Here is an 18,055-nt window from a genome sequence, read left to right as displayed (position 1 = left end):
CTGCTACACAAGGCTAGTACTGCTGAAGTCTTTTTTTCATGGTTTAATTGGTTTAAAAACATTTAATTAGTTTACTTAAAGTATTTGGTAATTTTAAACTATTATGTTATCAATGTTTTGAGAAGATTTGTAGCTCTTTGTAAAGAAGATTATTATATGTTCATAAATACCAAGTGTTAAGTACAATTTTCACTAACAGTTAATAATGATCTGTTCCCATAATGGTCTGTGTCATTGAAGTTGCAATTGAATATGTTTATTTTGGGTCAGTATGGATGATCAAAAAAAAAACAGTTTTACTGTAATTTACAGACTATAAACCAGGAGTATCCTTGGGGAGAATGTAATCCTAACATAAAACTGGAACATCATGACACTTATACAACTTATGGCTGTTTACAAGAATGTAAATCAAAGCATATAAAAGAACATTGTGGCTGCATACCTTTCCTCCTCCCAGGTTGGTATGATTTTTTAAAGTGTACTTAAAATGGGCTAAAAGACAATCTGATACTGTAATCCTTTAAGATTTACTGAATTATAGAATTGCAATACAGAATAAGGCCACTTATGTGTCATGTCCGCAAGATAACTCATCGAGAAACCTTTTCCCTGCAGTCCTGATTCTTTTTTTTAAAAATGTGCCTTGGTTATAATATTTTTGGGAAATATCACACAAACATTTCAATTTGAATCTTAAAAAATGTACAATAACACACAACCTGTCTCCATTAACCATGTTTTATTCAAAATATTTATAATACACTTAATATTTACAAAGTGCATTCCATATTATACAGCCTGAAGGTAAAAACAACTCAAATTAGAAATCAGAATAAGTGTAAACATGTAATATTTTCCTCAATGCACCATGCTATCTGATGTACCTAAATACATTTTCAATATTCTTAATTTATAATGTACATTCTTTGTAAGATGCAAAGCCTGAGGGGTTCTGCAAGCTTCCAGCTCTTCAGTACACAATGGTTGAATAGCCTTAGATAATGACCTTTCCCCATTATGCATCTGCAGCATCTGCCCCAAGCTTTAATTTGTCCCTTTGCTGGATCTTACAATGTGCCTGTCTGAAACATTTATTGAAGAAAATTTCACGCACTGGAAGATCAGGAAGTTTTGATCAGACTGAAGAGTGTCTTTCTCAATTGATGACCTTCAAGAAATAGTTGATGTTTGTCTTGCTGTGTATCCTTGGGAATAGTGCATCGAGTACAAAGTGCTGCTTCACAAAGCATTTTTGTAAGAACCTTGACAGAAACTACTCCACCTCTCACCAAACCCTCTACGGAACAGTCTCTTCACCACCACAGCCATCTCAAGGACAACATGCAGAAGTGGTGAGACTCCAGGAAGGATCAGATGGGAAGGGCCTTTCTCACAGAATCCCCATGTGGAAGCAGGCCATTTGTTCCATTGAGTCCACACCAAAACCCTCCGAAGAGCATTCCAAACAAACCCATCCCTCTAGCCTATCCTTGTAACCCTGCATTTCCCATGGCTAATCCAACTATCCTGTACATCCTTGGACACTGTGGACAATTTAGCATGGCCAATCCACCAAACCTACATAGCTTTGATTTGGAGGTGCTGGTGTTGGACTGGGGTGTAAAAAGTTAAAAATCACACAACACCAGGTTATAGTCCAACAGGTTTAATTGGAAGCACACTAGCTTTCGGAGCGACGCTCCTTCATCAGGTGATTGTGGAGGGCTCGATCGTAACACAGAATTTATAGCAAAAATTTGCAGTGTGATGTAACTGAAATTATGCATTGAAGAATTGATTGTCTGTTAAGCCTTTCATCTGTTAGAATACAGTGATAGTTTTACTTCTTTCATGTGTAAATCACAAAACCCTTTTTTTTAAAAACGTTGCATTCTCGGGTTAGCTGTTAACAATGGTGATAGCCAGACAATATGTTGAAGGTGTTAGCCCCCTGTGTTCTCTGTCTGTTTAGATTGATTCCAATCTAAAAGGCGAAATAACAGAGTTTTACATAAATTCATGCAGTTTTTGAGCTCAGAGTTCGACATAAATCTATGTGGTTTTTGAGCAAAGTGCAATGTAACTTTGTACCAAAAAAATTCACCACACACAATATATATATGTGCATGTGGGTCTTTGTCTGTCTGTGTGTGTGTCTGTCTGGGGTAGGGGTTGTGAGTGTGAGAAAGTGTGTGTGTGTGTGTGTGTGTAGTGAGTGCAGAGTGTCTTAAGTCTGTGAGGGGGTGCATGTGTGGGAGTCTGTGTGTCTATAAGGGTGTGTGTGGGTGTCTGCGTGCGCGTCTGTGTGTACCTGTGTCCGTGTGCATGTGAGAGAGTGTGTGTGTGTAGGAATATCTGTGTGTGTGTGTGTGTGTAGTGCAATGGTGATCACCTGTAATGTGACATAAACCCAAGGTCCTGGTTCAGGCTCTCCCTATGGGTACCGAACTTAGCTATCAGCCTCTGCTCAGCCACTTTCCTCTGCTGCCTGTCCCGAAGTCCACCTTGGAGGATGGCCACCCGAAGGTCCGAGGCTGAATGTCCTGGACCACTGAAGTGTTCCCCAACTGGGAGGGAACCCTCCCGTCTGTTGATTGTTGTGCGGTGCCCATTCATCCGTTGTCGTAGCCTTTGCTCAGTTTCCCCAATGTACCATGCCTCTGGGCATCCCTGTCTGCAACGTATAAGATAGACAATGTTGGCTGAGCCACATGAGTACCTGCCATGTACACGGTGGGAGGTGTTCCCACGCGTAATAGTGGTATCTATGTCCACAATCTGACACATTTTGCAGTGTCCACCGTGACAACCCTGTGACAACGGATGAATGGGCACCGCACAACAATCAACAGACAGGAGGGTTCCCTCCCAGTTGGGGAACACTTCAGTGGTCCAGGACATTCAGCCTCGGACCTTCGGGTGACCATCCTCCAAGGTGGACTTCGGGACAGGCAGCAGAGGAAAGTGGCTGAGCAGAGGCTGATAGCTAAGTTCGGTACCCATAGGGAGAGCCTCAACCGGGACCTTGGGTTCATGTCACATTACAGGTGATCACCACACACAGATATTCCTACACACACACACACACACTCTCACATGCACACGGACACAGATACACACAGACGCGCACACAGACACCCACACACATCCTTATAGATACACAGACTCCCACACATGCACCCCCTCACAGACTTAAGACACTCTGCACTCACTACACACACACACACACACTTTCTCACACTCACAACCCCTACCCCAGACAGACACACACACAGACAGACAAAGACCCACATGCACACATATATATTGTGTGTGGTGAATTTTTTTGGTACAAAGTTACATTGCACTTTGCTCAAAAACCACATAGATTCATGTCGAACTCTGAGCTCAAAAACTGCATGAATTTATGTAAAACTCTGTTATTTCACCTTTTAGATTGGAATCAATCTAAACATCAGGTCATAGACAGAGAACACAGGGGGCTAACACCTTCAACACATTGTCTAGCTATCACCATTGTTAACAGCTAACCCGAGAATGCAACTTTTTAAAAAAAAGGGTTTTGTGATTTACACATGAAAGAAGTGAAACTATCACTGTATTCTGACAGATGAAAGGCTTAACAGACAATCAATTCTTCAATGTATAATTTCAGTTACATCACACTGCAAATTTTTGCTATAAATTCTGTGTTACGATCGAGCCCTCCACAATCACCTGATGAAGGAGTGTCGCTCCGAAAGCTAGTGTGCTTCCAATTAAACCTGTTGGACTATAACCTGGTGCTGTGTGATTTTTAACTTTGTACATAGCTTTGGGCTGTGGAAGGAAACTGGAGCACATAGAGGAAACCCACACAGACACGGGAAGAATGTGCAAACTCCACACAGATAGTTGCCCGAAGGTGAAATCGAACCCAGGTCCCTGAAGCTGTAAGGCAGCAGTGTGAATCACTGAACAACCATGCTTTCTCATTAGCAGCCAAGCTCCGTATTGGTGAATAAAAAAAGCAAAGCATGCTGAAGCAACTCAGCAGGTCTGGCAACATTGATGGAGAGGGAAACAAAGTGAATGTTTTGAATCCAATATCACTCTTCTTCAGAACTTGTACTTGTTTTAAGTTCTGGCCGTGACACATTCACTGAATTGACTTTTGGCAGTCTACACAGGGAACCATTCGACAGGATCTTTTATCTCATTTTCCCACAGGACTTTGAGGATGTTACGTGCTGATGGACTGTGGTTAAAGATGTTTGTCTGCATTAAAATCTTCACAATGGACACCTGTATGACAAGGTTTAAATACTTGAAGCAGCTGCAACAATGTGACTCGACTCCTCCTTCAAAACACAGTAGTCAGGTAGAAGCTCAGCACAGACTGAGGTTCCATGCACTGCTTGATGTAGCTACACACAGAGATAGCCAAAAAGGATGACAGCAATGTTGGTTATGGACTTCTTCCCTGTATCTAAATGTTTGTAAATTGTGTCCCTGTGGATGTAGTCTATTTTTGATCACTAGATCAAGTGGAAGGCTCAAGTGATCACTACAGTGTAAGAGTGAAGAATGGGCCAAATCTGTGACATGTACCAAAAACACTTTACATTTGAGAATCAAGTTCTGAACTACATTGGAGAAGGAGCATTGATCCTTGTGATAGATTTTTACTTGACTGTACACTTTATTTACTTTACTATACACTCCTTTCAGATTTTTTGTCACGTTCTGATCCCTCCAAAGCAAGTACCCAGGAACTTTAGGTAATCTGAACTGACAATAAAGGGGACAAAAGATTGGTCGAGCCAGATTAGAGAGAAGAACGTGGCCCCATTCTTATTTCTATATCATGACTCCTACAGAGCTTTGTGGATGCTGACCAATCTGCAAACTGACGATTAATCCAAACATACAGCAATGACACAGTCCATGTACAAAGAGGCATCAACTTGAGCATTTTTAAAAATGTATTCATGGAATGAGGATACTGCTGTTTAGGGAAGCATTTATTACCCAAAAGGCAATGAAGAATCAACGATATTGTTGTGGCAGATGCCCTTCCCTAGACAACATTACTGAACCAAATAGATTCAATAATGCCTTGATTGTTTGAATAATCACCCTTTTAATACTTACATCATTCTCAACAGACTCAACAAATAGTTCTATGGAACAGATCAGAACAGAAGAAAGAAGGAAGACCTGTTCAACTCATATTTGATTAGAAAGTTTTGTGTTTTCCAACAATTAACTGAATTTGTGTTACTGACATTTGTGTAGTGCAGTTGATTCCCACCTCAAACATCCTTTTGGAGAGCATGCCCATCATGTCATTTTGTGATATTCTGTTAAAGGACTCATTGTACATGCTGATGAAGTAGGTGTCCAAAACCTCCTCACTTGGTCCTGCACACTGTAAAACTTCCCAAAAAAAAATTGTCTATTTTTAGAGAACTAGCAGCCTTAAATCATGCAGAGCTCACAGTTTGTCTAAACTCTCCTACGTACGGTCAGCTAAGCCCTCCAGATAGAAAGCAAGAATGCCTTGATTAATGTTGCTTCCACGACATGTAGACAAGCTATCTCTAGCAATCTTCCAGACTTAATCCTCAAGGATGAGCTTCTTTCAATAAGAGTATAAAATTATAGGAAATAGGAACAAGAGTAGGCTATTCAGCCCCCATAAGCCCCCCCATTCAATATTACTTATGTCCCATTTTCTACCCTTCCCCATAATGCCTCATTATCCTACTGATCAAGAATCTATTCATCTCAGCCTTAAATATACACAAGCACTCTGCCCCAACAGCTGTCTATGGCATGGAGTCTCAAATACTCACAACCCTCAGAGAAGAAATTCCTCCAATATGAAACTGGTAACCCTTAATTCTGAGGCTGTGTTCTGATGGGAGTCTGCCATGAGGGGAAACATCCTCTCAGTGTTTACTTAAGAATCCTATATCTTTCAGTGAGGACATCTCTCCTTCTCATAAATGCCGATCTATTTAGCCTGTGCTCATTCAGGCAGTCCTTCCACTCAGAGGATTAACCTAGTGAATCTTCTCTGAACTGCCTCTAATGAAATAATAGGGGGATCAAAACTGCTCACAGTATTTCAGGCCTTTGACAAGGTACTGCATGGTAGGTTGTTGAGTAAGATGAAATCTCATAAGATCCAGGGAGAGATACCAATTGGTCACAAAATTGGCTTAACGATAAAAGACAGAGGGTGGTGGTAGGGAGTTGCTTTTCAGACTGGAAACTTGTGACTAGCAGTGTGACACAAGGATCAGTGCTGGATCCACTGTTATTCATCATTTATATCAACGATGTGGATAAGAATTTAAGAGTTATGGTTAGTAAGCTTTTGGATAATATCAAGATTGAGTGGTATAGTGGACAGTGAAGGTGGTTATCTGGAAAATAAGTGAGATCTTGATCAACTGGGGAAATGGGCTGAGAAATGGCAAATGGAGGTTAATACAGATAAGTGTGAGGTCTTGCATTTTGGAAAGTCACATCAAGGTAGGAGTTTCATGGTAAATTGTAGGGCCTTAAGGAGTGCAGCTGAACAGAAGGACCTTGGGATTCAAGTACAGGGTTCTCTGAAAATGGAGTCACAGGGCAGTGAAGAAGGCTTTTAACAGGTTGGACTTCATCAGTCAGGGCACTGAGTATAGAGGTTGAGAAATGATGTTGCAGTTGTACAGGATGTTGGTGAGGCCATACTTGGAGTATTGTGTTCAGTATTGATCACCTTGCTAGAGGAAGGATGTTTTTAAACTGAGAAGAATTCAGAAGAACTTTGCAAGGATGCTGTCAGGACTCAAGGGTGTGAGCTATAGAGAAAGGTTGGATAAGGTGGGACTTTCTTCTTAGGAGACTGAGGGGGGATCATGAGGGGGTATATGATCATGGGAGGCATGGATAGGGTGGGGAATGGAGGACTAGAGAGCATCAGTTTAAGGTTAGAGGAGAAAGAATAAACGGGAAGCTGAGGGGTAACATTTTTAGACAGAGAGTGGTACACATTCAGACTGAGCTGCCAGTGGAATTGGTTGAGGCAGGTACATTAACAACATTCAAAAGGCATTTGCACAAATACATGGATAGGAAAGGTTTAGAAGGATATGGGTCAAGTGCAGGGAAATGGGGTTAGTATGGACGGACATTTTGGTTGGCACGGGCCAGTTTGGGCCAAAGGGCCTGTCTCCATGCTGTAGGACTCTATGACTTTATAACTGACCCAGTAGACTGAGGAATGGCAGATGGAATTAAATTTAGATAAATACAAAGTGTTGCGTTTTATTGGGTCAAACCAGGACCAGACTTACTCAGGCAATGGTAGGGCCTTTGGGAGTGTTACAGAATGAGGAGATCCAGGATTACAGGTTCATAGTTCCTTGAAAGTACAGTCACAGGTAGAAAGGGTGGTGAAGATGGCTTTCAGCATGCTTGTTTCATTGGTCAGAGCACTGAATAGAGGAATTCGGATGTCTTGTCGCAGTTGTACAATACATTGGTGAGGCTGCATTTGGAGTACTGTGTGCAGTTCTGGTCACCCTGCTATAGAAAAAATATTATTAAACTCGGAAAAGTACAGAAAGGATTTATTAGGATGCTACCTGGATTGGAAGGTTTGAGCTATAAGGAGAGGTTGGATAACCTGGGACTTATTTCCCTGGAGCATAGAGGACTATAAAATTATCAGAAGCACAGATAAGCTAGATAGAATAGGTAGATTATCCCCTGGCAAGGAAGTCTAAAACTAGAGGGCAAAGGCTTAAGGTGTGAAGGGAGATCAAAAAAGATTCTGGGGACAATCTTTTCCTCACAGAGAGTGGTGAGCATCTGGAACGGGCTGCCAGATGTAATGGTGGAAGCGAATACAATCTTGTCTTTTAAGAAGCATTTAGACAGGTATCTGAAGGGGATAGAAATGGAGGGATAAGGACCAAATGCAGGCAAATGGACTAGTTTAATTGTGAAAACTGGGCGGCATGGGAAAATTGGGCCTTTCCATACTGTAGACCTCCATGACTGTCGCTCTATGTGGTTATGCCAGCATCTTACTCAGATAAAGTAAGACTTCCCTATTCTTATACTCCAGACCTCTTGGCATTAGGATTAACATTCCATTAGCCTTCCTGATTATAGCTTTCTGTGTTTCATGCACAAGTCCCCCTAAGTCCCTTTGTCTTGTAGCTTTTTGCAGTTTTCTCCATTTAAATAATATTGTTCTTTTCATCTCCTTTTCAAATTGACAACGTCAAATTTTCCAACTCTTTGCCTACTTACTCATTCTATCAATATCTCTCTGCAAACCATTTATATCCCTCTCTCAACTTGTCTTTCCACCTGTTTTTGTGTTGCCTGCAAATTTGGCTATGGTGCATTCACTTCCTTCCTCCAGCTTATTAACATGTATTGTAAACAGTTGTGGACCCAGCACTGATCACTCTGGAAGCCCACTGGTTACAAGTTGCCAACCTGAGAAAGAATCCCTTATTCCCACTCACTGGTTCCTGTCCATTAGCTAAAATACAATCACCAATCCTTCTATTTTAAGATCCTGCCAGTGACCTTAAAAAGCTCACAAATCAGCATTTAACAGTAAGTTTAACAGTAAGTTGGCTACTCGCAACCAGTAGGTGGATATCCTCTCCTGGTGCTGACCTGCCTCCACAAACACTTTGGACCATTGCTGTAGGATATATTTCTTAAATATTGCTCCTAGCCCTCCCCTGAAATTCACCTCTTGAGACTGCGAAAGTTCTGTGCAATACGGTAATTGGTGTGCTCTGACATAGACCCTTTTAACATTTTAGAGTTCAATTGATGTTATTTATGCCATACACATTCTGTCCAGTATTAGCTGGTGGCTCTGCAAATGGAAAAATCCATAGGTAATTTTTTTCATCTAAATCTTTAGATATTTGAATGAATAATAAAGTAATTGTAATAAGTAAGTCCCCATTATCTTCCTTGCAGTACTATTTTTAATATAATTTTTTCCTTATGTATTAATACATTTTGCTATTTTAACATACTTTGTTTCACTCTTAAAGCAGGCCTGCTCTTGTTAGCTGTTATACTGAAGTCTTGTGACTAATGTGGAGGATTCCCACCTTTACTTTGGCTTCACTGCATAATTATTGTTGTCATAGCCTATTAACCGATTCCTGCCTCTAACAGTTTTACTGAATGATCTCGCTCTTACAAATGATCTCCTACCTTCCCCACAGCCTCCCAAATTTTCTTTCCCCATTTAATAAGAGCTGCTTAGGCTTTTAATCTGCCCAACTTTATTTGCTGCCTTTGTGCTCCCCCAGGTCTGAAATTTAGGACTAATGTTTCACTTCTGGACCTTAACTTCCTTTTCTGTGCCCATGGTCTCCAATTGTGATAAATGTCCAGAGCATTTAAACCATTCACTGGAGTATCCTTCCTTGTTTCTGCCGGCCATTTCAATAATTGGTGCTCTGCATTGCTTACAGAGTTGTATGAGCATGTGATTTATAGTTGAGCCTGAAGGTCTCACACTGCTGCTTAATATTTAGTGTAAGCATTTAAATAAAATCTGCATAACCACCTGCCATGTTATATGGGCAACATACACTGTATGATCTGCTCATGAAGAAGATTGCTGCCACCATTCTCTCTAAGTGTAGGAAACTGCAAAGCCTATTTGATAAAGAAAAATCACTTCCTGACCGACAAGAAAAGTCTCATGTGTTTAACAAGATATCGTTTATTTCAAGGAAACAATTATTAACATAATTGACATTGTGATGGAGACTTTGAGGAGGACCAGATAGTAGGTATTATCTCTTTGAGATCCCAAACTGTTCTGATCTCAAGTCCATCATTTATCATCCTAGTGGGTGGTGCTATGGCCTCCCTCAGTATTAACCTTTCGAGGTATATTCAGAGCCATCCATAACAGAACAAATGATCAAATACCCATTAAACACTGCAACCTTTACATGACATTGTGTTCCATCTCAGGTGTTCTTTTATCCAAATCCATTAATGGTTTTACTGAATTTAGTTAATTTGGGAAGTTTCCATAGCATCTAATGATTTCCCACTTGGTCAGTTATGTGGATATTAATACAACTTTTAAAATTCCTGAATTCAGCTGAGTTCTAGCATGACCTATGAGATAACATCAAGCAATGGAAAATCTGAGAACTTTAAGGAATTTGGATGTATGTTTCAATTCTTAGTCATAGAGATGTACAGCATGGAAACAGACCCTTCAGTCCAACTCATTCATGCTGACCAGAAATCCTAATCTAATCCAGTCATATTTGCCAGCACTTGGCACATATACCTCTAAGGTACAATAGGTGAATGGGGTGGGGATGGAGGTGATAGGTCAGGGAGGAAGGTGGAATGGATAGGTGGAAAGGAAGATAGGCAGGGAGAACAAGTCATGGGGACAGTGCTGAGCTGGAAGTTTGGAAATGTGGACTTCACCAGTTTCCTCATTTCCCCTTCCCCTACCTCACCCCAGCTCCAAACTTCCAGCTCAGCACGGTGGAAGTTTGACTTGTCCTACTTGCCTATCTTCCTTTCCACCTATCCACTCCAGCCTCCTCCCTGACCTATCACCTTCATCCCCACCCCCATTCACCCATTGTACTCTTTGCAACCTTCCCCCACCCTCCGCCATGACCTATCACCTCCATCCCCACCCCCATACACCTATTGTACTCTATGCTACTTTCTCCCCACCCCCACCCTCCTCTCATTTATCTCTCCACCCTGCAGACACTCTGCCGCTATTCCTGATGAAGGGCTTTTGCCCGAAACATCGATTTTCCTGCTCCTTGGATGCTGCCTGAACTACTGTGCTTTTCCAGCACCACTCTAGTCTAGACTCTGGTTTCCAGCATCTGCAGCCCTTGTTTTTACCATATCCCTCTAAACCCTTCCGATTCATATACCCATCCAGATGCCTTTTAAATGTTGTAATTATATAGCCTCCATCACTTCCTCTGGCAGCTCATTCACAGAGCATGACCCTCTGTGTGAAAACATTGCCCCTTTGGACCCTTTTATATCTTTCCCCTCTCACCCTAAACCCATGCCCTCTAGTTTTGGACTCCCCACCCCAGGGAAAAGACCTTACCTATTTATCCTATCCATACCCCTCATTATTTTATAAACCTCTAGAAGGTCACCCCTCAAGAATGGGTGACCTTATAGAGATTTATAAAATAATATCAGACAGGAAACTGAATTAGAAAGTCATGGCTGAAAGGCAATATAGATTGTACTACTATTCATGCTGCATCTAACAATAATTCTAAACACCATTCAATTTGTTGATAATCAAAAAGTTTTTTTTATTCTACTGGGCTTTAACACAGTGTCCATCAATGACTTCCACTTACCTTATGGCACATCTTATGGTAGCTTCATTGAAGAAATAAAATTGAGCTTAATTTCATTGAGTAATGGGGAATGTTAGCTTTTATTTCAAAGGGAATGAAGGATAAAAAGAGAGGAGTCTTGTTAAAACTATACAAGGCGATCAGCAGACCATACCACAATACTGTGAACAGCCTCGGCCCTCTTATTGAAGGAAAATTTACTGGCATTAGATCCAATCCATAAAAGGTTCACTAAGTTAATCCTAGGTACAGAGGGAATTTCTTCTCAGGAGCGGTTGAATAGCATATGCCTAATCTTATTGAAGTTCAGAAGAATGAGGTATGATCTTATTGAAATCTACAGGAATCTTAGGGGGCTTGACAGAATAGCCATGCTGAGATTGTTTCCCCTTGTTAGGGAGTTTAGGATCAGAGTGCATAATCTTTGAATAAGGTGTTGCCCATATGGGAGAGAGATAAAGAGCAATTTCTTCTCCAGAGGGTAGTAAATGTGTGGAATGCATTCCACCACAGAGGGCTGTCAAGACTGGGTCATTAAATATATTTAAGGCTGAATTAGATAGATTTTTGATCAGTAAGGAAATCAAGAGACAGTGGACATGGTGGCATTGATGGTGTAATGACAACTCAGGGGTCAAAGACTCGAGATAATAGTATCAAAGGAGAGTTACCAATACAAAACAATATTCTATAGAAATCATTAAATTACTAAACCTACAGTGGTAGTAGGTCAGATGCAGTATCAGGGCACAGAAACAACAGTAGGCCATTTAACATTAATGGGGTTGCTGTTTTGGGTTAGGTGTAAGCCATAAACTGCACCTTAATATTGAAGTAATTTATTGATGTCACAAACATGTTACAATCTAGTTTTATTCACAACTTGACAAATAAATGTTTGGCTTATATGTAATTATAGTCAGCAATTTTAACATTGTTAAATGGATTTTTTTTAAGGAAATGGGCCTGAGTGTGAACCAGAAAAGTACTACAACTGTGCATATCCAATTCTGCGTAAGTATTGGGCCTTGAAAGAAAAAAAAAGAACTGAATTTATTTTGTTTACATTCAGGTCATTGTAATAGAAGTGTTAAAGTTAGCCAAACATACAATTTGATGTATTTCAGAAAAAAAAACATGAGAAAGGCTGTGATATCCCCTACAGGTCTATAGGAATCACTAATCCATCTCCTTGTGGAGCATTTTGAGTATGAATTCCCTTGGTAACAGGCAAAAGCCTACCCAAGTGGAATCCATCACTTGAGTCCTTTGTAAAACAGACCCTGATGATCTAGTGGTGGGAACGTGCTTGTGGAATCATAGAATCACCAGAATGCAGAAAGAGGCCCTTTGGCCTATCGAGTCGGCACTAGCTCTTCGAAGAGTACCGAACCCAGACCTAGTTTTCCCACCCTATCCTCATAACCCCAGAATTTATCATGACTAATCCACCTAGCCCACAAATCTACAGTCAATACTACAGTCAATTTAGCACGACCAATCCACCTAACCTACAGGAACAAACTACTGCAACTGCTGGAATCTGTACTAAAAACAACAAATGCTGGAGATCACAGTGGGTCAGATAGCATCCATGGAGAGAAAACAAGATAACATTTCAAGTCTAAATGGCTCTTCATCAGTGCTGAAGTGAATTGTGGAGGGGGCAGTTTGGGAGTGCGGATGTGTGGGAGTAGTGGGTGTAGCAGGTGAGATGTGAGCGTAGTGAGTATAGGCTGATGATAGAGAAAAAATATTGATAGTTCAGCTTATGTGATCGGAATGTGTGTCTCCTGTCAGACTTGAAAGGACAGTAACTGGGATGGGGGAGCAAATTACATGATAAAAAAAGCTAAAAGAAAGTGAAGACAGGGTTCACTATTTAAAGATGTTGATCTCAATATTAAGTCCAGGAGGCTGTAAAGTGCCTGGTCTGAAGTTGAGATGTTATGGAGATGTACAGCATGGAAACAGACACTTCGGTCCAACCCGTCCATGCCAACCAGATATCCCAACCCAATCTAGTCAAACCTGACAGCACCCGGCCCATATTACTCTAAACCCTTCCTATTCAAATACCCATCCAAATGCCTCTTAAATGTTGCAAATGTACCAGCCTCCACCATGTCCTCTGGCAGCTCATTCCATAAACGTACCATCCTTTGTGTGAAAAAGTTGCCCCTGAGGTCTCTTTCATATCTTTCCCCTCTCACCCTAAACCTATGCCCTCTAGTTCTGGACTCCCCAACCACAGGGAAAAGACTTTGTCTATTTATCTTATCCATGCCCCTCATAATTTTGTAAACCTCTATAAGGTCACCTCTCAGCCTCTGATGCTGAAGTGAAAACAGTCCCAGCCTGTTTAGCCTCCCCCTATAGCTCAAATTCTCTAAACCTGGCAACAGCCTTGTAAATCTTTTCTGAACCCTTTCAAGTTTCACAATATCTTTCTGATAGGAAGGAAACCAGAATTGCACACAATATTCCAACAGTGGCCTAACCAATGACCTGTACAGCTGCAATATGACCTCCCAACTCCTGTACTCAATACTCTGACCAATAAAGGAAAGCATACCAAACGCCTGTTTCACTATCCTATCTACCTGCGATTCCACTTTCAAGGAGCTATGAACCCGCACTCCAAAGTCTCTTTGTTCAGCAACACTCCCTAGGACCTTACCATTAAGTGTATAAGTCCTGCTAAGATTTGCTTTCCCAAAATGCAGCACATCGCATTTATCTGAATTAAACTCCATCTGCCACTTCTCAGCCCATTGGCCCATCTGATCAAGATCCTGTTGTAACCTGAGGTAACCTTCTTCGCTGTCCACTACACCTCCAATTTTGGTGTCAACTGCAGACTTACGAACCGTACCTCTTATGCTCGCATCCAAATCATTTATGTAAATGACAAAAAGTAGAGGACCCAGTACCGATCATTGTAGCACTCCACAGGTCACAGGCCTCCAGTCTGAAAAACTACCCTCCACGACCACCTCTGTCTTCTACCTTTGAGCCAGTTATGTATCCAAATGGCTAGTTCTCCCTGTATTCCATGAGATCTAACCTTGCTAATCAGTCTCCCATGGAGGACCTTGTCGAATGCCTTTCTGAAGTCCATAGAGATCACATCTCCTGCTCTACCCTCATCAATCCTCTTTGTTACTTCTTCAAAAAACTCAATCAAGTTTGTGAACCATGATTTCCCATGCACAAAGCCATGTTGGCTATCCCTAATCAGTCCTTGCCTTTCCAAATACATGTACATCCTGTCCCTCAGGATTCACTCCAACAACTTGTCCACCACCGAGGTCAGGCTCACCAGTCTATAGTTCACTGGCTTGTCTTTACCACCTTTCTTAAACAGTGACACCACGTTAGCCAACCTCCAGTCTTCTGGCACCTCACCTGTGACTATCGATGATACAAATATCTCAGCAAGAGGCCCAGCAATCACTTCTCTAGCTACCGACAGAGTTCTAGGGTACACCTAACCAGGTCCTGGGGATTTATCCACCTTTATGCATTTCAGGACATCCAGCACTTCCTCCTCTGTAATATGGACATTTTTGCAGGTGTCACCATATATTTCCCTACATTCTATCTCTTCTATATCTTTTTCCATAGTAAATACTGATGCAAAATACTCGTTTAGTATCTGCTCCATTTTCTGCAGCTTCACACAAAGACCACCTTGCTGATCTTTGAGGGGCCCTATTCTCTCCCGAGTTACCCTTTTGTCCTTAATGTATTTGTAAAAACAATTTGGATTCTCTTTCACTCTATTTTGTTCCTCCAGTTTGTGCTGTGATTCACTGGAACACTGCAGAGTGCCAAGGACAGACAAATGGGCATATGAGCAGGATGCTGTGTTAAAATGATCAGCTATGGGAAGGTTAGGAACCTACTTGCGCACAGACCAGAGGTGTTCCGCAAAGCGGTCACCCAGTCTGCGGATATGTGAGCACGCGAGCAAGATACTGTGTTAAAATGACTGGCTATGTGAAGGTAAGGGACCTGAACTGCACATCTTTGGACTGTCAGAGCATCCAGTGGTAATTCACACAAACAAGGGGAGAATGTGAAAGCACCACTCAGACACTCAGCCAAGGCTGGATTTGAACCCAGATGCCTGGCGCTGAGGCAACTGTGCTAACCATTGAATGATCATGTCATCAGTTTCAGTTGTGTGTGATAGCACCTCCAATAGAAAGAGAAGAGGAATGATCCCTTTGTGTTCTAATCTAATTACTTTATACTATCAAGGCATTTATATCTGGCTAAAGGGGCAGTAGTGAAATTGATGTCAATGAGAATCAGAGGAAATCTCTTTGTTGGTTGGTGTCTTACCCACCAGAATGGAAGATGACTGTGGCCAATCACTTTAGCCCTGCAGTGTATTTGTAAGCATCCTCCAGGGTTATATCCTACACCCAACCACTTTCACCCACTTCACATAATCATTCCTCCATGACAAGTTCAAAAATGGGAATATTAGCTGTTGAATAATTTTAACCACAACTCCTCAGATAATGAAATAGTTAGCAACAGAGAAACAATACTTGGAGAATATAAAGGTTTTAAGTGGCAAGTAAGGGTAATACCACATGTACTATCAATGACCAATGGGAGAGACTCATCACATCTCTAAGCACACAGTGCCCTTGCCATTGTCAATCTCCCATCGATCTTTATCCTGATATCAGCATTGACCAGAGAGTTAACTAGACCAACTACATAAATACAAGACAAAAAGGGTCAGTTGGACTCGAAATGTCAGCTCTTTTCTCTCCTTACAGCTGCTGCCAGACCTGCTGAGATTTTCCAGCATTTTCCCTTTTGGTTACATAAATACAAGAGCAGGTCAGACTCTGCATATTCTGAGGGGAGTGGCTCACCTTTTGAAACACCAAAGCTTTTCCACCAGTTGTAAGGCACAAGTCAAGAGTGTAATGGGAAAGTCCCTACCTGCCTGAATGAGTAGAGTTCCAAAATACAGCAAGCTCACTAACAATCAGGACAAAGTGGTTGGCATCTTGTGTACAATGTGACAATATTGTGGCTTTCAGATGTGTATTTTGTCCTGGTTGTTTGATGAGAAAATTTGAGCCAGATATGTAAAATCGTCTATTCCAAATCAATAAAGTAAACAGCTTGTCAGGCTCCTTTTTTTTAAACTTAGAAAACCAAAAGCAGCATGAATGGGAAGTTGGCTGTGAAAGTTGTCATACCTCTCTCTGCCACTACAAAAAGTTGGCGTTCTCTCTTTCTCTGTCTAAATTTTCCCTTGTTCCTTTCTCCAGACTGAAGAAACATCACATGTAAGGCAATGTATTTTACTAAATTTGCCTTTGCAAAAGGTGTGTTTATGGGTGTTACTATATTGTAACAATTTCTGTTTAGTAGTTAAATAATTCATTATTCTGTTAAGTTTTCCAATAGAGCTCTAACTATACAAATTCATCTTTCTTTTGTTTGTATTTTCAATGGGTGTAGAAACAGAGTGTAGTTTGCTGGGGGATCTTGACAGGATCAAAATCTTTAATTCCAGGTTTGGTTTTGGATTATTGGATTAAAGGCAGTGAGTGATAAGTTTTGGTGGTTTTTTTGGGGGGTGTTGTGTTGATTGGTTTCAACAGGGTGTGGCCTGTCTAATAATGGCTCTTTCAGTCACTAAGAGTTTCCTGCATGTGGAAGAAGTCACTCAAGATGTTTTACAGAAAGTGAGCAAGGCAAAGCTTTTGGAATTGGCTAGCAAGCTGACATTAGAGTTGCCTGTGTCTGGACCAAAAGGGAGAAAATTGCAGCTGTTATGAAGGTGTAGGTGTGTACAGTACCTTTGAGAGGGAGGAAGCTGGCAAGGACTGAAAGCACAGAGTGTGCTGAACAATTTAAAAATGTAACACTTGGCTAACACAAATAGCTGATGTGGTGTTGCCATGGGACAAAAACAAATTCAAATCCGGCCAATCGGTTTAAATTGTGCCCCACAGACCAAACTCCAATCGAATTTGAATTTAATATTTTGATGACATCAAATCAATGAAATGATCCAATGTTTTGGGGTATAAAACCGACATTTTGAACAGTTCAAAGTGGGTGGCACGGTGGCACAGTGGTTAGCACTGCTGTCTCACAGCACCAGAGACCCGGGTTCAATTCCCGCCTCAGGCAACTGACTGTGTAGAGTTTACACATTCTCCACGTGTCTGCGTGGGTTTCCTCTGGGTGTTCTGGTTTCCTCCCACAGTCCAAAAAGATACAGGTTAGGTGAATTGGCCATGCTAAATTGCCTGTAGTGTTAGGTGAAGGGGTAAATGTAGAGGAATGGATCTGGGTGGGTTGCGCTTCGGCGGGTCGGTATGGACATGTTGGGCCGAAGGTTCTGTTTCCACAGTGTAATTAATCTAATCTAGTTCAGGGAGAACTGCCAAGAGCACCAACAAATATAGACTACTTGCTAAATAGGTCTCTGAAAGGTACCTGTCCATAAGAAAAGTTGTGCAGCAGAAGACCAAAGAAGAGACAGACTAGAAAAATGTACAGAGGAAAATCTACAATAGACAAAGGACTAGCCACACTACCATACATCAAGAGCATTTCTGAACTGACAGCCAGACTACTGCGACCACTAGGACTCATAACAACACACA

The 18,055-nt window shown here is 41.4% G+C and overlaps 1 protein-coding gene across 1 annotated transcript in view; it reads left to right on the top strand.

The window, feature by feature from the left end:
- The window catches only part of LOC122559364 (bile acid-sensitive ion channel-like), a 471,193-nt gene that overhangs the window by 398,645 nt on the left and 54,493 nt on the right, over positions 1-18,055 (top strand). The window contains exons 6-7 of the mRNA XM_087979834.1: positions 313-460; positions 12,360-12,416. Of these exons, the coding sequence (XP_087835960.1) occupies positions 313-460; positions 12,360-12,416 (205 nt within the window). The remainder of the gene's footprint in view (positions 1-312; positions 461-12,359; positions 12,417-18,055) is intronic.

The sequence above is a fragment of the Chiloscyllium plagiosum genome, unplaced genomic scaffold (assembly GCF_037043375.1).
Source record: "Chiloscyllium plagiosum isolate Xiang-an unplaced genomic scaffold, Cpla_swu_hap1 HiC_scaffold_36, whole genome shotgun sequence".
Classification (NCBI taxonomy): domain Eukaryota; kingdom Metazoa; phylum Chordata; class Chondrichthyes; order Orectolobiformes; family Hemiscylliidae; genus Chiloscyllium; species Chiloscyllium plagiosum.
This window is presented reverse-complemented; position numbering and strand designations above follow the sequence as displayed.